Source organism: Microtus ochrogaster, unplaced genomic scaffold (genome assembly GCF_000317375.1).
Source record: "Microtus ochrogaster isolate Prairie Vole_2 unplaced genomic scaffold, MicOch1.0 UNK6, whole genome shotgun sequence".
Classification (NCBI taxonomy): Eukaryota; Metazoa; Chordata; class Mammalia; order Rodentia; family Cricetidae; genus Microtus; species Microtus ochrogaster.
Window position 1 is genome coordinate 157926 of NW_004949104.1, and position 25306 is coordinate 183231.

A 25306-nucleotide genomic window follows, 5' to 3' on the forward strand; every position below is an offset into this window, starting at 1 on the left:
AGAGACAGAATATGAATGTGAGTGCCACAGTGTATGTGATCTGCACGGTAGTATGGAGATCGAAGGACATTTTGGGGAGTCCGTTTTCTCTGTGGGTTCCAGTGACTAAATTCAAGTCATCAGATTTGTGCAGCAAGTGCTTTTAATCGGCGGTGCTATCTTGTTGGCCCTCAGCCAACAGATTTTCATTAAGAGTGTCAGCCAATTCTATGGGAAGAGATCAGCAGATGGTATTGGAATGCATAGAAAATATACAGTAAAATGATGATATGGACTATTGATAGAAACACACAGACACACACGCACTCAGCCACTTGTGGAAACAGTTGGAATTCCTCTAAGTGCCAGTGTTAATAGTATCTGGCTTCACAACTCCACTGCTGGATATATACCAACTTGTTTGTTGTTATGGCTTGGATATGGCTTAGCTGCTGGCTACTGGGAGGTGCAAATGCGTTTAAGAGGTGGGCCCTGAGGCTGGGGGGATGGCTCAGTGTATAAAGCACTTGTCACAGAGGGCTTGTGTTTTCTGCTTTTCAAACCCAAAATGTTCTCAGAGCCCACATAAAGCCAGATGTGGGGTACAAGTCTGAAATCCCAGCCCTCCTCCAGCAAGAAGAGAGGAGACAGAAGAATCCCAGGAAGCTTTGGGGCCAGTTAGCCTGGTTTATACAGTGGCAAACATGAGACTAAAACGAGATGGGAGACAAGCACCAATGCACCAGCTTGTCCTCTGACCGTCATGTGTGAGCTTACTCTCAAATACATGCATGTACACACACACACTTAAAAAAGAGAGGTGGGCCCTCATGGAAGTGGTCTAGGTCCTTGAAGGGGATATTGGTTATCATGGCTCCTGGTTTGTTTGAAAGTGTGTGGCATGTCTCCTCCCCACTCCACACACACACACACACACAATTTAAAAAGAAAATGTACTCAACGGGGGCAGGTGAGACGGGCCAGTGTTGAAGGTGCTTGCCGTCAAACCTCATGACCTGAGTTGTTCTCAGTCTGAGTTTGATATGGAACCCACACGGGGGAAGGAGAGAACTTCGATATAAATGCTGTGACAGACACATACTCCATTCTTCGAGCAAAATAAAACTTTCCTTTATTAAAACAAAATACTTGAGGGGCTTGGGAAATGTCTCAGGGGTTAAAACAGCTTGCAGTTCTTCTAATGGACCCCTAGTTTGATTTTCGGCACCCACACTGGGCAGCTTATAACTGCCTCTAACTCTGGCTTCAGGGAATCCAACACCCTCTTGGAACCACAAGGATTTGGTAAACAGACTTGCACACAAAATTTTAAAAATTAAAAAGGTAAAATAAAAAAAGCACTCAATAGATATGGTGAGAAAATGTGTATAAAGAGGGAAGCACCCCAGCTAGCTTGGTTTCTCAAGACAGCGTTTCTCTGTATAGCCCTGGCTCTCCTGGAGCTTGTTTTACAGACTTCTCTGGTCTTGAACTTGGATCTGACTCCCAAATGCTGGGATTAAAGTCACATGCCACCACGGCCTCGCTATAGCTGACATTTTACAAAGGGGGTTCTGGAGTTGGAGGGATGGCTCAGCGGTTAAGAGCACTGACTGCTCTTCCAGAGCACCTGGGTTCAATTCCCAGCACCCACAAGGCAGCTTACATTGTAACTCAGGATCTGACACTCTCACACAGACTACACCAGGCAAAACACCAATGCACATAAAATAAAAGCTATTTTAAAAACGGGGGAAGCTCTGGACGTGAACTAAGGTTTTCCTGAGGAGTCCTGAGGAATTTCTCTAGCCCGTATTTACAGTGGAGTATCACTAGATCCTCCGCATGCGTGTGTGTGCATGTGTATGTACTGGAAACTGACTTAGGGTGTTAGGAATGGTGGGCAAGCACTCAATAACTAAACCATGTCCCCAGCTAGTCCAGCCACACTATATAGCCATCATTACCATTACCCGGGGAATTTAAGCTATTTTGAGGACTAAAAGCCAGTAGCTTTAATTGCTGTTGTGAAGTGAAACAGGCACACTCAGCATGACTGCATATGGAAGTTGGGACTCAATGAGAGAGGCGGGACAAGGAAAAAGGACTAAGTCGTGTAGGTGGGTAGGAACTTGGTCCTTGTTTATTTTTATTTTTACTTTGTGTCCATCTGTATATACTCTAAGTATTAACAGTAGATGAGTTTGGGCTACTACAGGCATTCCCCAAGTGCCTTATGCATACACTAATTCCATTACCCTCAAAACAACCTGGGGGACCAGGTCTGGTGGTAACTATCTTTAATCCTAACACTTGAGAGGCAGAGTTAAGTAGTTCACTGTGAGTGCCAGGCAGATCCACATAGTCCAGGCCTGCCAGGGATACACTGTGAGACCCTGTCTCAGAAGAAACAAATACAAACAAATTTAACAAAGGCCTTCGATACTGCGTTTTCCAGGAGCCAAGCGTGACTAAAGCATAAATACACTCCACTTTTGGTCTTTTCCGGTTGAGAAGCGCCAAGGACTAATGATACATAGTCCTCGGCTACATGACAAATGACCTATTGAAATTTAAAAACACGGTAGAATATGGCTCAGTTGGTGCTTGACCAACACAATCCAGCACCATATAAACCAGGAGGGGTAGCATACAACTACAGTCCCAGCTCTGGGGTAGCAGAAAACAGGAGGACCGTAAGTTCAAACAGTCATCTTCGGCCAAGCTACCTAGGGAGTTCCAGGCTAGCCTGGGAGACAGGAGGGTCTCAAAAAATACATTAAACAAAAATAAAACCCCAAAACCCAGTAAACCAGAGGGGTCTGTTGGCTCATGCCTGTAATCCCAGCACTAAGGCCACTAAGGTTTAGGTAAAATGTTAACTACGAGTTTGAAGGCAGCCTAGGATATATAGGGAGACCCCGACTCAAACCCTTGACCACCCCAGTCAAAGAACAATAAAACCTCAACTACAAGAGCTAGTTCCATTCATGACAGGCCCCAAAGCTACAGAGAAAATCCCTGTCTTGGAAACAACAAAAAAATCTCAACTATCAAACACTCAGGTGTGATGGTATACCTGTTAATTTCAGAACTCCTGAGTAATCTTAGACCTAAGAATCTGGATTTGAGGTCAGCCTAGGCAATACAGCAAGACTCTTCACAAAATAAACTGTAAAATACTTTGAAATATAAAGTTTAGGCCTGAATAATTGCAAAGATTAATCTCCAAATATTATTTTGCCAATGACAAGCTTTGATTCATGTTAGAAAAAAGGATCCCAATATTTAATTTATGGTTTTAATAAGCTATTCTTACATGTATACTAACAAAGACAAATATTTGCTACCAAAAGTTACATACTGTACAGCTAAATATAATTAAAAATATGCAAAAATAATAAAGGAAAGTACTTCAAATAGAATATGAAACTTCTACTAAGAAATGCAGCCACAAAATGGCAACCATCTAAGCGGACCACGAAGTCTATTTTAGTTCAAGCCTTTTGTTTACATTACCTTAGGGAAACCTTCCAATGGACCCAGGGCTATGAAAGTTGGCCTGACTGGGAAAGGACTGTTCTAGAATGTCACGGCAGAAGCTGCATTTCCACCTCTAGTTCCCTGATGCTTGGCTCCAAGTTAACCCTTTTCACACTTTGCTGCTGTAAGCTGACCCCTGGTCCAGCCGTCACTCTGCTCTTTAGTACCCAAGAGGCTCCTGCTTCTGGTCTTTGGTCTTAAACTGAGTAAGACAAGTTGCTATGCATACTACATCCAGGCTTCAGAAAGGACCATAAAACCAGACTGCCACGGGGCTGTGCACGTCTGTGTCTGATTCTTATTTCCCAGGTAACAGGTTAATACCAGTGTGTGGAAATAATGCATTTTCAATGCAGGACAAGGTATGCTCATATGAGTAAGGACAGAGCTAGGGTCCTCCCCATGTTTTAAATAACAGATACATAGCATCTTAAATTATCATATAATTAGCAATTTTAGACATTGAACATAATACACTGTATTACAATGCAATGTGGTAGGCTTCCACTTTAGGAACAAAAATAAATTTCACATGAAAAAAGGTTTATTCTGAGTCACATAAAAGACATTTAGCAGAAATGTAAACCGCAGCCCTATAGCACACAAAGCACAGAGAGACTCGGAAAGGGCCGTCTCCTTTGTCCAGTCACTCACTCATCGTCACCGCGCTGTCTTAGATTCCGGCATCTCCCATTTTCAATTCTTCTCTTTTTGAAGACTGGAGCCACCCCATCTGCTGCAACTCCCAGAGAAGAGACCGTTTTTTCTTTAAATACCACTTTGATTTCTCCAGCAGCAGCTTCTGAAGTTGACAGATATTCGTTTTCAGTGCTTGGAAGTTCCAAATCGACTTCTTCCCTGGAACAGAAAGAAATCTAAACTATAACCTGACAGATTAGGTAAATATCTGCATAGAAACCATGAGCCAGTGAAGCACCACAAGCCAACCGTAACACGAGGGGATCCGAGGCTGGTCATCAGGAACACTATGCTGTTCCTGCTCTGGCTTTTCTGAGACAGGGTCTCAGGTAGTCCTGGCTAACCCTGTACTTCTAATGTCCACGTGGGTGACCTTGAGTTCCTGAGCCTCCGGCCTGGGTTAGGTGCACTGCTTAGCTCCAGGTGATTTAAAATACTGATTTAGTCTCAACACACTGAACTCTGACATGGGCTAGGACAGGGCTCATCTGTTCTGTTTCTGTGCACAAAGGATACAACATCTTAGAAAATACTCCACTCATATACGCTATGCAGTATAAACACAGAGATTCTGAAGGTTCACATAACACAAGATGGAAAAGAATGGAACCTTAATGTCCTGTTATGGTAGACTCAATGAATTACTTGCCTAGCATGTTTTTATATTGAGAAATAGCCCTTCGACTATCCACATGGTCAGTAAAAAACAATCTGGCTAGACCAGAAATCAGTACCCTATCCCCTAGATCAGTGGTTCTCAACCGCTGTGACCGTTTAATATACTTCCTCATGCTGTGGTGACCTCACCCCCCCAAACCATAAAACTATTTTCACTGCTACTTCCTAACTGTAATTTTTGCTACTGTTATGAATCTTGATATAAATATCTGTGTTTTCCAATGGCTTTAGGAGACCCTTGTGAAAGGGTCATTCGACGCCCAAGGGTTTGCGACCCACATATTGAGAATCACTGCTCTAGATAGTGAACTAGTCTATGAAAGAGCTAGCTCATCAAATCCACCCGTGAGAGTTCTGAACACAGAGCAGAAAGATCATCATGTTCAGTGGCTGAGACTATAAATCTGCTGGGGACCAAATATCCTTTTTGGAGAGCAGAATTCAGTAGCTAGAGACTAAAGCAGGCAAATAGAAAATCAGAGACAGGAGATGAAGAATCTAATTTTTTGAAAACATGCTTCTCAGAGCCCCCTTTAGATTTTATTCTTATTTTATGTGTGATAGATGTTTTGCTTGCAGGTATGTCTGCATACGGCATGTGTGAAGTGTCCACAGAGGCCAGGAGGTATCAGATCTTCTGGAACCAGAGTTACAGATGGTTGTTAGTTATCATGTGGATGCTGGGAACCAAACCCAGGTCCTCTCCAAGAGCAATAAGCACCCATAACAAGTTAATGATAAATAAAAGCTTTAATTTCTATTCTCTGATAGCTGTCCTCGCTGTCTTCTGTACAGCAGACACTGCAGGAGGCAGCTGGAGCAGGTATTCTGGCTGATGCTCTGTATCAACACTGACACAGAGCAGATTCTCTGTAGAAGCCTCCTCTCCATCAGCATTTGCTCTATTAGCCTTTCCCTTCAGAAACCACTCAGTTCAGGCCATGTTCATCAGGAATTACTAGTGATGAGCTTGGGAGTAAGAACTGGTCCATGACAAAAGTTAACCAGGACTGTTTTAGCTCTTTTTAAGTTTAAATTTAATTCAATTTAGACAATGTTACAGAGTTTGAGGACAGTCTGATCTACAGAGAAAGTTCCAGGTCAGCAAAGGCTACACAAAGAAACCCTGTCTTGAAAAATCTAAATAAGTAAATAAAGAAAAAAAGAAACTAGGTTAATTAATCTACTTATAAAGTTGGAAACAATCTATTACATACTAAGCTGCCTAGGTTGTGGAATTTTTTTTTATACTGTAAAGGTGTCTTTGCCTAAGGCACCTCTTGATTAGTTTAAAAAAGAGCTAAATGTCCAATAGCTAGGCAGGAGAGAGAGATATTTTAGAAGGGGGAATCTAGGTGCCCAATTTCACCAGGAGACTCTGAGCAAGTCAGATGTGCCATACTAAGAGGAGGTAATCGAGAAATGTGGCAGAATGTAGATTAAAAAAAATACAGGTTAATTAAGTTATTAGAGCTAGTTGGGAAAAAAGCCCAAGCTAAGGCCAAGTCTCCAGGTCATTATTTACAGGCTGGCAGTCCAAAAACAGTCTGAGAAGAAAGTTTGTACAGTCTAGCTAGCCTGAAATTTAACCAGCATTAGAAAGATACATCAATTTTGAAATAGGAGATGCTGACAGAGGACAATTTTCCTACTTTTTAATTAAAACATGTTACCTCAACTTATAAGGCATCTGAATGAAGTGCTTCAGCAGACTCTCCATCCCTCACTCTTTGCCCCCCTCCCGCCAACCTCCTGCTGTAACCTCTCCTCCCAGTCTCCTTTCCTTGCTTATATATCACCCAATCCTTTCTCACACATAAGTGGGTAAAAAAACCATCTTCCTGTTTTAAGTGACAAGAACTGAAGACAGGAATGCACTGGCCGAATGCGCCAGTAACTTCCAGGGAGAGGCACCAATGTTATAGCTGGGGGATAAAGTCTGGTATACAGAGTTGCTCAATACTTCCATTATTTCACTATGAAAGTAGTACAGCCTTTTCATTAAAAAGCAGGGTATAGTTTGGGTTCTGGTAGCTTTGAGTTAAGATTCACTCTGTAGTCCATGCTTTTGAAGCAAATCCTGCCTCTGTCTCCCACGTGGTGGTGCCATCAGTGTGCAACCCACCTCGGCCAAGAATTTTAATAATTAATAATTCACTATGAAAGTGCATAAAAAGGATTCATTCTACACTATCCCTTCAAAGTAGTGTTTTAAAGAATATCTGCTTTACCCATACACCTTTCCTACTTCACCTGGAAGGTTTCTATTGTTGTTGTTTTTCTCTGTAGCTTTAGAGTCTGTCCTGGAACTAGCTCTTGTAGACCAGGCTGGCCTCAAACTCACAGAGATCTTCCTGACTCTGCCTCCCAAGTGCTGGGATGAAAGACAAAGGCGTGTAACACCACCACCTGGCGGAAGATTCCTTTTAAGGGTTAAAAAAAATACTAAAATGGGGCTGGAGAGATGGCTCAGTGGTTAAGAGCACTGGCTGCTCTTCCAGAAGTCCTGAGTTCTATTCCCAGCAACCACAAGGTGGCTCACAACCATCTGTAATGAGATCTGGCGCCCTCCTCTGGTATGCAGGCATACATGGAGGCAGAATGTTGTATACATAATAAATAAATAGATCTTTAAAAAATAAAAAAATAGTGGCGCACGCCTTTAATCCCAGCACTCGGGAGGCAGAGGCAGGCGGATCTCTGTGAGTTCGAGGCCAGCCTGGTCTACAAGAGCTAGTGCCAGGACAGGAACCAAAAACTACGGAGAAACCCTGTCTCGAAAAATCAAAAAAAAAATAAAAAAATAAAAAAATAAAAATTCTTATTAAAGAAATACTAAAGTGCCTGGGAGTGATTTTACTTACCTGGTAAAATAAATGCCTCTAAAAAGAAAACTCATTTGAGCAGTTAAGCCAGGACCATTAATCAGGTATCATCTTTAGCACAATTATGCTAAACTGTTGACAAACTCTTCCGCCTTCAATATGAGTTTAAAGATTTGGAAGTGTCAGCTACGGTGGCACACACCTGTTAATACTGGAGCCCATGAGGTGGGGCCAGATACGGAGTTCAAGGCTAGTCTGAGGCTATGAAAGACTCAAAAAACAAACCAACCAGAACAAAATCCACACCCACATAAAAAACTTTGGGACTGGAGAGATGGAGCCATAGTTAAGAGCACCGGCTGCTCTTCCAAAGGACCCAGGTTCAATTCCCAGAACCCACAGGGCAGCTCACGACTGTCTGTAACTCCAGTTCCAGAGGATCTGATGCCAATGCACATAAAATAAAGTTAAATATATTTAAAAAAAAAAAAACACAAACAAACTTAGAAGTATAGCGAGACATTTCAAGAGAATAAGAGGACAAAAGCTTTACCTTCAAACACATTCTATAGCTAAAGTATTTTGCAAAGTATTTACTGCAAGTGTTTGTTTTTGTGATAAAAATGATGAGTGTGTGAATGTGGTCAGGCTTTGGTAGGACAATCACTCCCTTGCTTTAAAACAACTGCTGTTTCATCTGTTAAAACAAACTATTCTAGAAATGCAAGGAGAGCTACAATTCTAAGGGGCACAGCAGACTTGAGGTGCTCGGGCACAGCAGGGGATGACCTCCCTGGTACTTACTGAGACTCGCTCTCTTGTTTAATTTCTTGCCATTCCCCATAAGGGTTCGTTGATTTTTTAAGCGTTTTAGGCTTTTCTTCACTTGTATTCGATGGATTCTGTTTTGGGGTACTTTTTTCTTTTTGTATTTCTGGGTCAGTTCTTTTTTCAGTACTTTTATTTTTTTCCTGAAATGCAAAGGCCAATAAAAATAAACAACACACTTCCAGCAGAATTGCTATAGACAACCCCCAAATTTCCTTAAAAGGTCTTCTTAAGAATAACAGTCATTCATTAATGGTTTTAAGTTTTCAACATAACAATAAATGTGCACGGAAGAACTTGATCAGGGTTTCCACTATCTGACACTTTAATGCATATGTTTAATGATACTTTTAAAACATGTACCATGATGGTACATAAAGGCAGTGGTGGTGCATGCTTTTTACCAGACTCTGAAGGTAGAGGCAGGAAAATATTTGTGAGTTTGAGGTCAGACTGATCTACAGAGCAAATGCTAGGACAGCCAGTGCTGCACAGAGAAACTGTCTCAGGTGTTTAAGTGGGGGTTGGAATAGACTAACTCCCCCTTGGGGCAGAAGCAGCCCCCATAAAAGACACCTATCTTCACTGTAGGAAAGACTTCCCACTCTGGTGTGTACACCAACCACGTACTAGGTTTTCGGCATCTGTAAACTACCATCCACGGGGAGCTTGCTTGGAACTTCTTCTGTATTCTACATGGGGCTCATCCTGTATGTAGCCCTTGCTGGTCCTGAACTTCTATTCTAATTCTCCCATCGTAGCTTCCCAAGAACTGCGATCACCAGAACACGCCACATGATAAGCAACATGATTTTCTCACTCCTTTTTCCCTAGACAGGGCCTCACTGTATTGTGTGGCTGACCTGGAATTCCCTATGTAGATCAGCTGGCCTCAAACTCAAGAGAGCCGCCTGCCTCTGCTTCCCAAGTGCTGGGATCGAATGTACATACAACAACATCCCCAGACATGATTTTTCTTAACAGATCCTCTAGGATTTTACCTTGAACTTGATGACTAGTTTCTTCGTGTCTGCAGCGGCCTCCCCGGCCTTCTTCTGTTCGCCGTCAGAGTCACTGTGGGAATCTGAGGATTTGGACTCTTCCGGGGTGTCAGGTGACTTTTCACTGTCCTTACTCGAAGGCCCATCTCCAGTGTGGGGAATGAAGTCATCAGGCTTTTCCCACCTGGATTCTGATCAACACATTTTAATAATGGTATTATTTATTTAGCAATACTTAGCAATATAACTTTATCATGTACAATTACTAAATAATACCGCATTATACACACACACACACTTTATGAAGTGCTCAAAAACCTCTCATTTTTTTCCCTATCACTCAGAAACATAGGACAACCTGCACTTACTAAACTCATAAAGCCTAACTCCAATGGGAAGGAACCGGGGAAGTGGGTGATAAGTCTTAAACATCTTCAGTTACCTGAAAACAATTTCAAGAAACAAACTGAAAATGACTTTACAGAGTATTTTTTGAAACTTATGGTAGGGTTTTCTGGAGTCCCCACAGCAGAGTGAAGAGATGAATATACACTACTGTCACAGTAAAGGTGTCTCAACTGGCTGACCACACCCAGTGGTCACTGGGTTTTAGAGCCAGCCAAGCCTCTAACAGTCTTGTCTCTACTTCTAGTTAAATGAAAAGGAGAGGAACTATACAATTTGTTACCCAACTGAGACGATTTTAAGAGTGAAGGAGACTAGGAGACAGAGGCAGAAGGATTTCTGTGAGTTCAAGGTCTGCCTACTCTACCTCCACACAACAAGCCCTGGGATTTGCTCGTTTGTTTCCCCAGCGTTAGGGTTACAGGTGCTTGCATCCACACCTTACACCTTGCTATATGGGTCCAGGCCCTCACACTTGCACAGCAAGATCTTTACCTAACAGGTCACCTTCCTAATATCCATACCCGGATTTGTAATACTATAGGTTAAATCCAGGACTCTGCAAACACTCTACCTATTAAACAACATCTCTAACACAAGGCTTTTGTTTTTGTTTTGTTTTTCAAGACAGGGTTTCTTTGTGTAACAGTTCTGGCTGTCCTAGAACTCACTTTGCAGACCAGGCAGACCTCGAACTCACAGAGATCCCCCTGCCTCTGCCTCCCAGGTGCTGAGATTAAAGGCATGCGCCACCACCACCGCTGGCTCAGTTTTGTTTTCCTAAATGAAAATGGTGAAGGCCTAGGTGTAGGTCAACAAGAGGGCACAGGCTAGCATGCACTGGCTCTCAAGTTTCATCCTCACCACGACAAAAGTCAAACTAGAGGATAACTATAGGTACTTAGAAGGAAAATTATTAAATCAATCATGAGACTCAGTAATTTTAGAGAGTTGATTTTTTTTTTTAACTTGCAAATGCCTTTTGTTTGTTTTGAGATAGGGCTTCTCTGTGTAAGAACCCTGGCTGTCCTGGAACTTGCTTTGTAGACTAGGCTGGCCTCCAACTCATACACCTGCCTCTGCCTTCTGAGTGTTGGAATTAAAGGAATGTGCCGCCGCCACCACCCAGTTCAACAGTTAATTTTTGTTGCTCTCAGGGAGGATCAGGGTTCAATTCCAGCACCCACATGGTAACTCAAAATCACCCGTAACTCCAGTTCCAGGGGATCTGATGCTTTCTTCTGGCTTCCTTGGGTACCAGGCTCACATATAGTGAGCATAAATTCATTTGAAAAAAAAAAAAAAAAGAGGAATAACATTGATGCACAGTATATATTAATACATACATAGCAATACATATATAGAAATATTTTAAGTACCCCTTATAAAAGATAATATGTACTTGGTACAAAATAGCTCATATGCAGTTTTGGGTACAATTTTAAGTTAAAATAATCAAAGATAGAGGCAGGTGGATCTCTGTGAGTTCGATGCCAGCCTGGTCTACAATAGCTAGTTCCAGGACAGGCTCCAAAAGCTACAGAGAAACCCTGTCTCCAAAAACCAACCAACCAACCAACCAGAACAAAACAAAAAAAGTCAAAGGTAATACTCACCTCCTGTTTCTGTATTATAATAATAGGTATAACCATCTTCACTTAAACCTTCTACCCAAATGGCCTTTGCTGCTGTCTAATAGGAGGAAAAAAACAACACAGTGAGAATAATGACAGTCGCTATCTACTGACTAACGAAGGCAAATGTGCTATCCTGTCTTTTCCACCTGGCACCTGGAGTCAAGAGTGATGATAAAGATCATGGCAACACAGCCTGGTTTTTTCTAGCCACTACTAACTTCAAACAAAAAGTGTCTCCTCTCTCAAAGCCAGGAATTCTGTCCAGTTGGACAGACATGTAAACAAGAAGCGACTGCAAATTGACTAATCATTTATCCTGTATGGTTGCGTATGTATGTGTACAGATATACCTGTTCCAGCTCTATTCAGCCTTCTAACACAAAGATTACAGGAAGAAAGAAGCCAAGCTGGGGGGTTGAAGAGAACCTGCTTATTTGGAAATAAATTTGCGTAACAAAATTCTACAAAAAGCCACAGCAGCCAGGGCTTGTTGGCTCAGGGGTAACATGTGGCTGTTCACAAGGCTTAGGACTAATCCCCAGCACCACAAAGCCAATCAGCCACCCAACCCAACTTGCCGAATGCAGAACCCAATCACTTGAGAGAATAAAGCAAAGACAGCATAAATGTTATAATTACCTTTTTTAGGTTCCCTTGAAATCCTTCTGGTTTCTCCCACTGAGATGCTTAAAACAAAATACATTGTAAAACAATTTTGCTTTAAAATAAAACAATTCCCCAAAATCTAATTAGGTAAAAATCCACAAGAGTCCTTATTATGTATGAAACACTACAAAATAGTTTATTTTGAAAAAAAATGAAAGAAACAACATATATCCTTAGTGGTACTGCACAGAATACTTGTGAATGCTACATAACTTAGAAATGGCAGCATGGTCAAGAGTTACTGAAACTTCCACAGTAATTACTAGGGCCTGGTAGAACTTTTCTTAGAGGTTCTTTCTTTCTTTCTTTCTTTCTTACCATTTTTATGTGCTTAATTCTTCTGTGAGACGCCTTGTTATTGTGGTTTACATGAGAATGGCCCCAGAGGCTCATATATTTGAACACTTGGTCGCCAGCTGGTGAAACTGTTTGGGAGGGATTAGAAGTGTGGCCCTCTTGGAGATGTGGTGCTGGGGTGGAGACTTTGAGGTCTCCAAAGCCTACACCATTCCCAGTTTGCTCACTCTCTCTGTCTCCTGGCTGTGGATAAGATGTAAGCTCTCAGTTACTGCTCCAACACATGTCTGCCTGTTGCCAAGCTCCTGGCCATGATGGTTATAGACTTTTAACCTGAGATGTGAGCCCAAATAGATGCTTTCTTTTATAAGTGCTTTGATCATGGTGCTTGTCACAGCAACACAAAAGTAAGACACCTATTCACCTAAAAATGGAGTCTACGTGAATAGTGACACATTTGAAACGCTGAGTCGAGCACTGCTGTGAGTTTGAGGCCAGGCAAACCTTGTGTAAGTCCTTAAAACACACAATTTCCCAGGTGTGGTGGCACACCCTTTCTTTTTACTTGGTTTTTCGAGATAGGATTTCTCTGTAGCTTTGGAGCCTGTCCTTGAACTCACTCTGTAGATCAGGTTGGCCTCGAACTCACAGAGATTCACCTGTCTCTGCCTCCCCAGTGCTGGGATTAAAGGTGTGTGCTACCATCGCCCAGCTTACACTTTTAATGGCAGCACTGGGGAGGCAGAGGCAGGCAGATCTCTGTGAGTTTCCAGCCAGGCTTACACAGCGAGACAGTCTTTTGAGGGCCTTTTCTGTCTCTCACTTTCACATCTGAGTTATTATATCAGTATTAAGAACCAGTTAGTTCTTTGTGTCTCATGTCCCATGTAGAAATAGTTGGCTTGGTAGGTTTTGAAGGAAAGGGATGGCTTTCTGTTGTCTTGGGTAAATAGAGGGTGAGAAATGAAGAATAGAGAATAAGAATACATATAATAAGATGGTGAAGAAAGGTAGCACAGAAAGACCGAAAAGAAAAATAGCCTCAGAGTCAATCTGAAAAACCAACACCCTTCCCACCCCAAGTGTCTATTTCTGATTGATCTGCTGTTGAAATAAAAAAAAAATTACTTATTTCTTCCATAAATTATGTATTTCTGGAGGATAATATAAATCAATTTCTTTGCCACAGAATATACATGGGATATTTAAAAATGTATTAAGTTTTAAGAGAATACAAAAAATGTTTTGTTTTTTGTTTTTTTTTTGAGACAGGGTTTCTCTGTGGCTTTGGAGCCTGTCCTGGAACTAGCTCTTGTAGACCAGGCTGGTCTCGAACTCACAGAGATCCGCCTGCCTCTGCCTCCCAAGTGCTGGGATTAAAGGTGTGCGCCACCACCGCCCGGCCCAAAAAATGTTTTTAATATTCATATTGAAAAACTCATATACTTTACTGAAACTGGTATTTAACATTAATATGAAGGAAAATTCTCAAAATTCATTAGTTACACTTATTTTTTGTGTATATGGGTATAGGCTGGAGGACGATTTGTGGGAGATTGCTCTCTCTTTCTACCATGTGGGTTCTGGGGACTAAACCCAGGTCGTCAGGCTTAGAGGCAGATACCTCACCCACTGAATCACCTCACCAGCCCAAAGAGAAAAATTAGTCAATCAAGACAGCTATGCAAAAAAAAAAAAAAAATTCAGCTTTTGGTTTCCAAAGTTCCTAGTTAGAAAACCTTTCGAGGCAAGTGGTGGTTGCGTGGCCTTTAAGCCAAGCACTAGGGAGGCAAGGGGAGGTGAATCTCTGTGAGTTGGAGGCCAGTCTGGTCTACAGAGTGAGTTTTAGGACAGTCAGAGCTATATAGAGAAACCCTGTGTCATGGGGGAAAAAAAACAACAAAATCTTTCCTATTGGCATTTTATTTCAAGACCCTTGTAGGTTACGACACAGACTGACACAGATGTGAAGAGTCTGACCTTCAGGTGAAGTGCTATATTTCTGCAGAGCTCCGATTTTTTAATCAAGAAAGTGGAAATTTGTAAGAAACTGAAAAGATTTTCTTTTTTGGTTAGGTTTTTCAAGACAGGGTCTCTCTACAACAGCTCTGGCTGTCTTGGAACTTCCTCTGTAACCATGCTGGCCCTGAACTCACAGAGACCCACCTGCCTCTGCATCCTTAGTGCTGGGATTAAAGGTGTGTGCCAAGCTCAGCTAGGAATTTATGAAACTTTAACCATGGCACTGATTTGCAATAAGCAGGGTACTCTTATTACAGCTTCTTTTCTTTTCTTTTCTTTACCCGAAGCGGCATGGGTCCCACTATGTAGTCTAGGCTAGTCTCTAATTTGTGGTCACCCTTCTGAATGTTGAAATTATAACTTTCTAAGCTTTGTGGAAAAAGGAAGTTACTTTTTTACTGTTTAACATGCCAATATTAAATCAATATTAAATAAAAATCTCAGCAGATAAACTGTTTTTCTATTTTCTAGTAATTCTACGCTTTACCAGCATACCTCCTGTGATGAGGTCGTAATAGTAACAGTGACCATCAGCCGTTACGCCTTCCACCCATCTACCCTTCGAAGAGTCTTTCTTTTTCTTTTCTTTTTTCTTTTTCTTCTCTTTCTGTTGATTTGATGGAGGGGTGGGCTGGACAGTGCTGGTCACTGGTGATATACTTGGCTGTGGAATGTCTAGAAAAAAAGATAAGAAGGGGTAACTTAGCTGGACGGTGGTGGCACATGCCTTTAATCCCAGCACTTGGGAGGCAAAGGAGGGCTAATCTCTGTGAGTTCGAGGCCAGCCTAGTCTACAAGAGCTAGTTCCAGGACAGGCTCCAAAGCTACAGAGAAACCCTATCTCAAAAAAACCCAAAATAAAAGTGACAGTGTATGCCTCCTAGTACTTGAGAGGTAGAGGCAGGAGACTTAGGAGTTAAAGACCATCTTTAGTTATCAAGGGTTCTTAGCCAGTGGGGGCTCCATGAAACCCTGTCTAAGAAACAGGTATCCTGCCTACACCAACAAACTCCAATGTTGATGGCAACAGGAATCAGTGTTAGCCACTGGGACATGCCAACAACAAGTTACAAAGGCAAAGCTATTAAGCTACTTCCCACTGCTTCACACCAATATGAATTCTAGGCCAAATTGGGCAGTGGTGGTTCACGCCTTTAACCCCTGCACTTGGGAAGCTGAGGTAGACAAATCTCTGGGTCCGTGGCCAGCCTGGACTACAGAGTGAATTCCAGGACAGCCAGGGCTACACAGAGAAACCCTGTCTGGAAAAACAAAACAGCCAAACAAAAGCCTTCCAGGCCAAAACTACCCGAAAACAAAACAAAACACTTAAAAACAAAAAACAAAAACAAAAACCCTAAAAAATGCTGTTAAATTCAACATGATTAAATTTTTTTATAAAATACAATGAAAAGAAACAAAAGCAAAAACATATATGCCAAAAAATGTAAAAACTAACAAACAAGTTAATATCCCTAATGATAACTCATTAAAAATCAAACATCCTAACAGAGAATAAACATTTTCTTTTACTAATATTCAAAGAAATGCAATAGTTTCTTTTTATAGATTAATCTGTAAAGTATGATGAAATTCCACTCTCACAGTACGTACATGAATGTAAAAACACTGTTTTCTGGCTTTCTGCTCATAAGATTGCTAACACTTCCAGTACCAATTAACAACTTTTTATTTCTAGAAAAATGCAAATCAGTCTAACATTTGTAGTTAGCTTACCATCAGCTATACTATAATACATTCATCCTTTGATATCAGATTTCTTATCCAGAAGATGAACTTACAGAGAAAAACAAACACAAAAAGAATCATACAGGAGAAACTACAGCATTCTTTTCTCTCTCTCTTTTTTTCGAGACAGGGTTTCTCTGTGTAGCCTTGGAACTCGCTCTGTAGACCAGGCTGGCCTCGAGCTCAGAGACAGCCTGCCTCTGTCTCCTGAGTGCTGTGATGAATGGCATGCGTGGGGGTGCAGATCTTTCACAGAACACAATACATATAATCCAGAAGGATGCCACAGGGGCATAGTGGCTCACATCTGGAATCTCAGCCAGCCTAGGCTACAAAGTGAGCTCCAGGCTAGCCAGAGCTATACTGTGAGATGCTATATCAAAAGAGACAAACCAACATCCCCATCATGGACAGGGAGATATGTTTATGTATAATCAAAATTAATCTGTGCCGAGTGTGGTAGTGCACACCTTTAATCCCAGCACGTGGGAGGCAAAGCCAGGTGGATCTTGAGGCTAGCCTGGTCTACTGAATTTGAGGTCACCCTGGTCTATAGAGTGAGTTCCAGGACAGCCAGGGTTACACAGAGAAACCCTGTCCAAAAAAACAAAAACAAACAAACAAACAAAAACCTTAAAATGGCACTCAAATGGAATCTTTTAATCTATATATACATTAAATTAATGAGATGAATTTCCAACTAACACTTCTCCAACTGTCCAGAAGATGCCTAATTAATTTTTCCTCTCAAAATGCTTTGTATTCTGACAATGAGGTACTGAAGATTTTCAAGCACTATTTAGAGAATAAATCCCTATATCTCTAAATGAAAAAAAAATGCTTTATATTCAGTTGGGTGTAATGATGCATGCTTGTAATCCCAGAAATTGGGAGCCTGTTTGAGGCCAGTTTAAATTAACCAGTGAGACTCTCATTTATTAATAAATAAATGGCTTTTTGGAACTACATGCCCCTTCTTTTCCTTAAACACTAACATTAGAACACATTAAACTGACAATTATTCTTATTTCATGAAAGCAATATTCTGCTTAAAACCATAATTAAGAGTTCTTTTTATTAGAGACTAGAGTATACTTCATGCTGAAAAATTTGGCTGGAACTGAGCAGGAAGCCCCCTCTGCAATGGCTTGTATTGTATCACAAGGTGCTAGTCAGGTGGCCAACAGTACGACTGCGCCAGTTCTCCTCGTTTGCGGAAGACGATTTCTTACAGTGGCCATGGTTATTAATAGAGAGTCAACACTGGCTAAATTACTGAGAATAAGTAACAACATAGCATGTAAACCAGATGCTCTACAGGGCTCTTCTCTGCCTCGCCCCCTGCAAGGCTCAGCAAAGCTCCCTCAGGAAAGAGAGGCGGAGTGTGATCACGCCACCGCTGTCTTGGAGCTAAGAAGACAGCTGACAGGGTGACGGTCAGCTACACGTGGACGGGCTCTTAGTCCATCATGTCCACCAGGGATTTGGTCAGCTACACGCGGACGGGCTCTTAGTCCATCATGTCTCATGTCCACCAGGGATTTGGGGAGGTGCTGAAGTGAAAGAAAGGCTAACTGAAAAGAGGCTCCATGGTGCAGGGGAGCCCAGGATGGGGCAAGCTTTTGTGATGATGCCGCTCTTTCAGGGTCACCCATGTGCCTATGAGGAACTCCTCATTCATGCTGTGTAGTTAAGGTCAATAAAGTCAGTGGTTCACAAAATCCAAAAACCAAATTATCTGACCACCTAAACTACTAGGCCAACAATCAACATCTACTCTAGCTGGTTGTGGTGGTGCACACCAGTAGGATTTGCTGAAGGAAGCAGAGGCAGGGGATCACAAGTTCAAGGCCAACCTGGGTTACACATTAAACAATACACACACACACACACACACACACACTCACACACATATACACACAAACACACACTATATCTGGTTTAAGAACTTGGCTCCCAGCTTACTGTAGATCTTCCCCCCTCCCCCAACAGGGTTTCTCTGTAGCTTTGGAGCCTGTCCTGGAACTAGCTCTTGTAGACCAGGCTGGCCTCGAACTCATAGAGATCCACCTGCCTCTGCCTCCCAAGTGCTGGGATTAAAGGCGTGCGCCACTGCCAACCAGCTTGCTGTGGAGCTTTAGGAGGGGGGGCCTGGTTGGTGGAGGGACATCAGTGGTGACCCACTCTCTCCATTTCTATCTACCTGCAGGGCTCTGGCCTGCATCATGGGAACAAGCATCCTTCTCGCTTACCCACCACTGTGCCAGCCCAGTCCCAGCAGACTCAAACCTCTGAAACTGCCCCCAGCTGAAGTTTATCCTCTAAGTTGCTCCTGACAGGTGTCTTGTAAGCAGAAAAGTAACTGATAAAATTTGTTATAGAAGAAAGCTCACAAAAACTTTCTGCTTTAGAGCCTCAGTTCAACCATATGGAAACATTCAATAACACCCGTTACCAACCCTCAAAATAATCTGCCTGCTGGAGGTAAAGTCGGTTAATATATAATTATAATGTGGATTTTTTAAATGAGTAGTATCTATAACAATGAGTATCTAATGGAAACGAATCATTCAGCTAGGCTAGGGCTAGGACTAGGGAACCGTTAAAGTAACACAGCCGATATGAACAAAGGTACCAAAAGATGAAGCATTAAAAGCAAAACATGGGGCCAGCAAGATGGCTCAGTGCCTTAAGGCCCTTGCCACTGAGCTTTGTGACCCGAGTCTGATGTACACGGTGCACAGAGAGAATCAACTTTTCCAGCTGTCCTCTGAACTCCACACTTCCATCATCACAGACAGATAAGTAAATACATACTGGAAAAAGTAAAACAAGCCAGGTGTGGTGGCTCGTGCGTAGGAAGCCCACAAGTTCAAGACTAGTCCAGGATATACTGGGAGATGGTACGTCAACAACAAAACAACAACCACAACAGCAACAGTACAAAACATAACCTCTTCAAAGTCTACATTCTAAATAAGACCATGATACACAATTAAAACACTAGTATTATTTCAAGTACGTAACTCCTATATGGAGCCAATGAAAAGGTCCCTCAGCACGACCTGGGATGTTAGTTTTAAAAGTGTCTTGCTGTTGTCTTACCTGACTCTAAGCCAAGCCGTTTCAGGTCCTCCTGGTATGCCTTCAGGGCAGCTGCCTCCATCGCCGCAAACTCCTTGGATGCCTTTTCTTCTTCCTTTGCCTTGTCCAAGCTTTTCTGTTTAATCTATGAGAGACACACGTGAAGGTGAACGTGAGAGATGGGATCCACATTTGCACAGACAAATGAACGAAGAGCCAACTGAAATTACCTCACTGATCCTCTTGGCCACATTTTCCTTGTGATTCTTTCCTCTTTCATGGAATTCAACACTCTTGAAAGGGAAAAAGGAAAAGCATCATTAAATTCACAGTAAACTAATACTGTAAATATGGGGCTGAAATATAAAAAATGCTTAGTGCTAATGCAAACCGAGCCTTGTATCAAATGGTGCTAGTGGTCTAAGCAGATTGCCATGTTCTCCCAGTAGATGGTCTCTGGTTCTTAAGATGGATCAGGATGACCACACTCACAGGGGAGAGTATCAAGTACCCTCCTGATTAACTCAGTCAATATTGGTGTGATGAGGACTTAAAGTGTTGGGAACAACTTCCAAGAAGAAGCATGTCTCAGTTGAGCAGAGCATATATCTGTAACCCGAGTACTTTGAAGGCTGAAGCAAGAGAAACCTGCATTCCAGTTCCAGCCCAGCTTAAGCTATTTGCTCAAGCAACACCCTGTCTCAAAACAAAAAGAAAGTAGCAGTAACAAATTTTTTTTCCAAACCAAAATACCCTACCAAAGAAACAAAAGCCACAACAACAACAACAATAACAAAACCTACTACTTTTCAACACAAAATGTCAAAACTGGTTAAGCCTCTAAATTTCATTTTCTGTTTTGCTGTATTAGAGACATAAAGAATATCTTTAAAGACTTGGTCTTGCTGGGTGGTGATGGCGCATGCCTTTAATCCCAGCACTTGGGAGAGGCAGGCGGATCTCAGTGAGTTCGAGGCCGGCCTGGTCTATAAGAGCTAGTTCCAGGATAGGTTCCAAAGCTACAGAGAAACCCTGTCTCCAAAAAGCAAAACAAAACAACAAGAACAACAACAAAAAACTAAAACCAAAACCAAAAAAAGACTTGGTCTTTTAAAACATTCAGAAGAATAGATATTTTAAAAATTCCTCATTTGGGCAGGTAAGATGACTTAATGGGTAAAGATGCTTGACACCAAGCCTGATGACCCATCTCAACCCCCAGGACCCGCATGAACATTGTCTTTTGACTTGCACGCTGAGGAACATGCACTCCAACACGTATACACACACCCACACAAACGCAAAAAATTCCCCACATTGCACAAAATGATGCAATAAACAAAGTTATTCACCACAGTACTGTTTGTAGCAACAATCTTGTATTCGATCTATTGGGGACTGGCTGAGGAACTGCATGCATCCCCGCAGGCTTTTACTACAGCAAAGGCTCTCACAGCCCCCTACCTAAGGACATGGAGACACCTTCAGGATATACTGTTCAGTTAAAACACAAACTGTGCTGTCTGTAAACATGATGGACTAGATAGAGTACATGCACATGGAAACAGTAAGAGGATAGATATGGGTTGGGCGGTGGTGGCGCACGCCTTTAATCCAAGCACTCAGGAGGCAGAGGTAGATCTCTGAGTTCAATGCAAGCCTGCTCCACAGCCCTGAGTTCCAGGACAGGCTCAATAGCTACACAGAGAAATCCTGTCTTGAATAAAATGACAGACACGGGGAAAAGGGGAGCTTTTGAAGAGTAACAGTAATTAGAAGGCTGGGACATGGATGGCTGAGAGAGCACTGGGACCTACTTAGGAATTAATAAATTATAGGTGTCCGGTGGCAAGAAAAAAGAAATCCCAGAAAAAATGCTTTAAAATAAATGTTGTCAATCAAATCCTGTACGAGGCATTAACCAAGCTATTCTAATACACTCTTGTGAATTCCCCATTAAAGCTAGAGTTTGCAAAGCAAACAATCATCTAGTGTTCCTAGACCAGGTTACCTCCAGGTGATATATAGTACAAAGAGTACTATGTCAAAGGACCATTCAAAACTGAATATTGCCTGTAGCTAGAGACTAAATTACTAGATATTTAGGGAGATGCAGGCAAACTTCTGGAAAGATAATTTATTTTCAATAATTCATAAAATTCATGTTACTGCCTAGGTACCTCCAGGTGTTGTATGGTTTTAAAACCTCATGGCAGTTCTGGTAAGGATTAGACTATGCCAAATAAAATATGCACACTCTTTAGCAATCATCAGTAAGACCAAAACAGAAGTGCAATACTCCTCAAAGCCAAAGACCTCCCAGGCAACTTAGAGGTGTTTACAGAGGGAATACAGGGTGAAAGCTGGCAACATTTTCTCACGCACAACAGTTCTGCCCAGTGAAAAGGTTATGTATATACAACATACCGTCACTTTTGGTTTTATTTCGTTTTGTTTTTCGAGACAGGCTTTTCCTGGGTAGTTCTGACTGTCCAGGAACTCGCTCTGTAGACCAGGCTGGCCTGGAGCTCAGAGATCCACCTGCCTCTGCCTCCTAGTGCTGGCATGTGCCCTACTGCCTGGCAAGACAGTGTAGCTTTTTAAAAGTTATTTTGTGGGTGTGTGTGACTGTGTAAGTTCATAAGTGCCACATGAGTACAGCTGCCAAGGAAGGTCAGAGGAGGCTGTTGTTGGAACACCGGGAACTGGAGTTACAGGTGGTTGTGAACTGCCCCGTGGTGCTGGGGGCTGAACACCAGCCCTCTGCAAAAACTGTAGGTGTTTTTTCACTGTGGGTTCAAGTTTCTACTACAGTATGCTTGTACTGTTATGACATATCTGAGAGGGAAGAAAGCCACCTGACTTTTTGCTTTATGCTTTAAAAGCTGAAGCTATTAGTCAGGTGGCGGTGCACACCTTTAATCCCAGCACTCAGAGAGGCAGAGGCAGGCCGTTCTCTGCGAGTTCGAGGTCAGTCTGGTCTATAAAGTGAGTTCCAGGACAGCCAGAGATACCCAGAGAAAACCTGTCTCAAAAACAAAACAAAACCAAGTTGGAGCTAGCTTACAAGGATAAATTGTTGCTGTGTTTATATTTCATGAGGGGGACAATGATGTTCTCCCAAATTTCTCTGAGAACAAGAAACATAAAAGAGAAAGGAAAATATTCTTTTTAAGAGGCAGGAGTTCCATAATCATGGATGAGATTACCTACTCACGGTCCATTTCCTCAAAGGCCACAGAAATAATTAGGCCTTGAAATCAAAGTTAGACTGATGAGAGGCCCATAGCTTTCATAAGTGGAATCAAACAAAAGGCATCTTTCTAGGTTTTGGAAAAAAATCTGGACCACTATACATGAAAGTGGCTTGCAAACTCTTAGATCAAAAAGCAACATGTCACATGAATATGTTACTAGAAATTTCATACAGGCCTGTTGTCTGCTATCCAGCACTTGCAGTAATCACAGAACTTCTTTGGTTGTGACTTCCAGTAGTCTGCCCTGAATAAGGAAAAACAACTCTTAAGTTTATCCAAAAATTAAAAGAGAATTGTTATACTTTTTTAACATTTGGAACGTAAGGGTGTTGACTGGCTTTTGTCTTAGCAAAGCAGTTTTATTATTTACGTGAAGCTGAATTCCTTGTAAAACCGCTTTCCGTAAAATAATCACAGTTCTCGTTACTGCCAGCTAAGTATTTCCCTTTCCCGCCCCCTTCTCAGCTAATTCACTTGTTTTGGGGACATCTGCAGCGACAGCGCCATCCGGGCCCCGGCGGGCAGGGGCGGCACCCGAGTCCCCAGCTCCCAGGGCGCCCGCGTCTCCCTGAGAACCGGCCCGGCAGGTCGGGCGGCCAGGGGCGAGCGGAGGGGCGGGAGGAGGCGGCTGCACGCGGCCGCCGCGCGGCTCAGGTCCGACCCGACTCACATGACCGCGCCGGCTCCGCGCGTAGCCCGCGATCCCGCGCTCCCTGTTGCTCGGCGGGCGGCGAGAGCCGGGACCTCCGGGCCTCCGCGTCCCCGGACCCGGCGTCCTGCGGCCCCGACGGACTACGGCGGCCGCGAGGGCCCAATCCGCGCGCGCGGTATCACCGCCTCCTCCCCTCCCCCACGGGGCGGTCCTGGCGGAGCCTGAGAGGTGGGGTCGGTATAAAGGGGTTGAGGTCACCCAGAAGGGACGAAAGCGCGACGGGACCGGAGCTGCGGGCCGCGAGTGTCCTAGCCGAGCTCCAGCCCCCGCGGGTCCTCGCTCCTCCCGGGATCCAGAACCTCCACTCTCGAGCTGGCTCGCGGCCGAGGAGCTCGGCCTCCGCCCCCTCCACCTCACCCCCCCACGCCGCGCGCAGCTGTTCCCACAGACGGCGCCGCCCTCGGCTTTGCCGGCTAGCTCGCTCGCTCCGTGACCGGAGAGCAGCCCGGACCTGAGGGCTGAGAAAGAAAGGCGCAGCCGCCGGTTCCGGACCCGCCACCGGGGCGCTAGGGCTTCGCCTCAAAACTTTCCAGTGGCTCGGCTCGAGCGCTGCTCCTCCCTCCCCCACCCCCCCCCCCCCCCCCACCCCCCCCCCCGCCACACCCGCGCGCTCCGTCGGGCTCGTTCCCGCGCGTGGGACAGCGGCTGCCGCGGGGGCGGCTTCTGCTGGAGTCGTGCACAGTAGCTGAGGCTGTCGCTTGGCTGACGCTAGTCAGGTGGGTAACGGCGGTGCTCTCGGCAGCACTTCCCATATGGTCTAGCGGTTAGGATTCCTGGTTTTCACCCAGGCGGCCCGGGTTCGACTCCCGGTATGGGAACGGTGGCTCTACCTTTTTTCTTTTTGCCTTATTAGAATTTGGAGGAACAGGTTATGTTTTCTGGGTGCTCTGGCTAACTTATGCGTCGGTGCCCGGTGAGTTGGTGATGCAGCGGTAGAGTTAATGGTAGTGGGGCGAGCAGGTGGCTCGTGGGGAGCGCGCTCGGGCCTGTGCGGGAGGAGTTTCGCTTTCCCCGCGCCTGCTTCCCCGCCCTCCGCTCGTACTTTTCCAGGCGCTTGGGAGGTGATGATTAACTCGGGCCTCGCCTTATCTCCCCCCCACCCCCCGTGCCCCCTGGGCCCACACCCTACTCGGCCGCCCCCTTCCGACCCGGCCGGCTCGGGCGTGCCCGCCGTGGTCGCCGTGCACCACTTACTATCAACAGCGACTCGAGACCCCCGTGGGCTCGCCTGCCCCCTCCGCTCCCCGTCGCTTGCCCGGCCCTGGGACCCCTGCTGCTTGCACCCGAGCCGGGTCCACTGCTTCCCCCATCAGCACCCAAGCCTCAAGACGAGTCCTTTGCAGAAAGTCCCTTTGCCCCCTGTACAACAAGCTGCGGAGAGGAGAAATACCACTGTGATGAGATGTCTTTAAAGAACAGACTCCACTTTCCGGGAGGCTGTTGGGAGCGTCACTGATTAAAAAAAAAAAAAAAATCATGGGGTGGAGGTGGAGCTTTGGAAGACAGAAAATTAGCCCGGAGACTGGGGAGGGGATGTTAAAACAAAGTTGCACTGTACTTTTAAATATAGAAGCCCTGTGTTTATTACAAAGAAGGGGCCCAGCTGTGTCAGCAGCCCCAGAGCTGTAAACGAAACAAAAGCGTTATCTTAAATGCAAGTTGAAATGAGAAAATTGGGGCAGCTGTAGTGTTTAGTCTGTTGGGCCTTTGGGCACAAATAAGGAAAAACTGACTCCCCGCGGATGTGTTTCTGGTCTGAGCCATTGCCAAGCAGAAGTTTTGGTTGTTTGTGTGTTCCCAAAATATTTTATAGCCTTAACTGGCACGGCTGAATTTGAAAATAATGATCTGTGTGATTAAGGATCAATTAGCCCTTCCTCGTAAAAATTAAAAAGTAGAAAACCCCGTTAGCAAATATTTAAGA

At 43.8% G+C, this 25306-nt stretch overlaps 2 protein-coding genes and 1 non-coding gene across 4 annotated transcripts in view; 2 read left to right on the forward strand and 1 right to left on the reverse strand.

The window, feature by feature from the left end:
- Positions 1 to 2096: 2096 nt before the first annotated feature.
- On the reverse strand, positions 2097 to 23954 carry Wbp4 (WW domain binding protein 4). Its single transcript, XM_005366044.3, has 10 exons — positions 23341 to 23954; positions 22842 to 22914; positions 19644 to 19706; positions 19435 to 19558; positions 15076 to 15255; positions 12235 to 12281; positions 11575 to 11650; positions 9554 to 9744; positions 8529 to 8695; positions 2097 to 4380 (listed from the first exon to the last, which is right to left on the reverse strand). Coding segments are annotated over exons 1-10 (1131 nt in total). The 5' UTR covers positions 23343 to 23954; the 3' UTR covers positions 2097 to 4172.
- A 29-nt stretch (positions 23955 to 23983) lies between these two features.
- Elf1 (E74 like ETS transcription factor 1) overlaps positions 23984 to 25306 on the forward strand; it is a 92346-nt gene continuing 91023 nt past the window's right edge. For both annotated transcript variants that reach the window (XM_013353341.2, XM_013353342.2), the window contains exon 1: positions 23984 to 24098. The gene's annotated coding sequence lies outside the window, so the exon portion shown is untranslated. The remainder of the gene's footprint in view (positions 24099 to 25306) is intronic.
- Positions 24129 to 24200, forward strand: Trnae-uuc. Its single transcript has one exon. It is a non-coding gene; the product is annotated as a tRNA-Glu (tRNA).

Bases quoted from the DNA above. Each gene is read 5' to 3' on its own strand.
- Wbp4 (XM_005366044.3), bottom strand. The intron at 12,282-15,075 runs GTATGCTGGTAA...TTTTGTTTTAAG, and splicing joins TTACGACCTCATCACAGGAG to CATCTCAGTGGGAGAAACCA. The intron at 4,381-8,528 runs GTAAGTACCAGG...TTTCTGTTCCAG, and splicing joins AAACAAGAGAGCGAGTCTCA to GGAAGAAGTCGATTTGGAAC.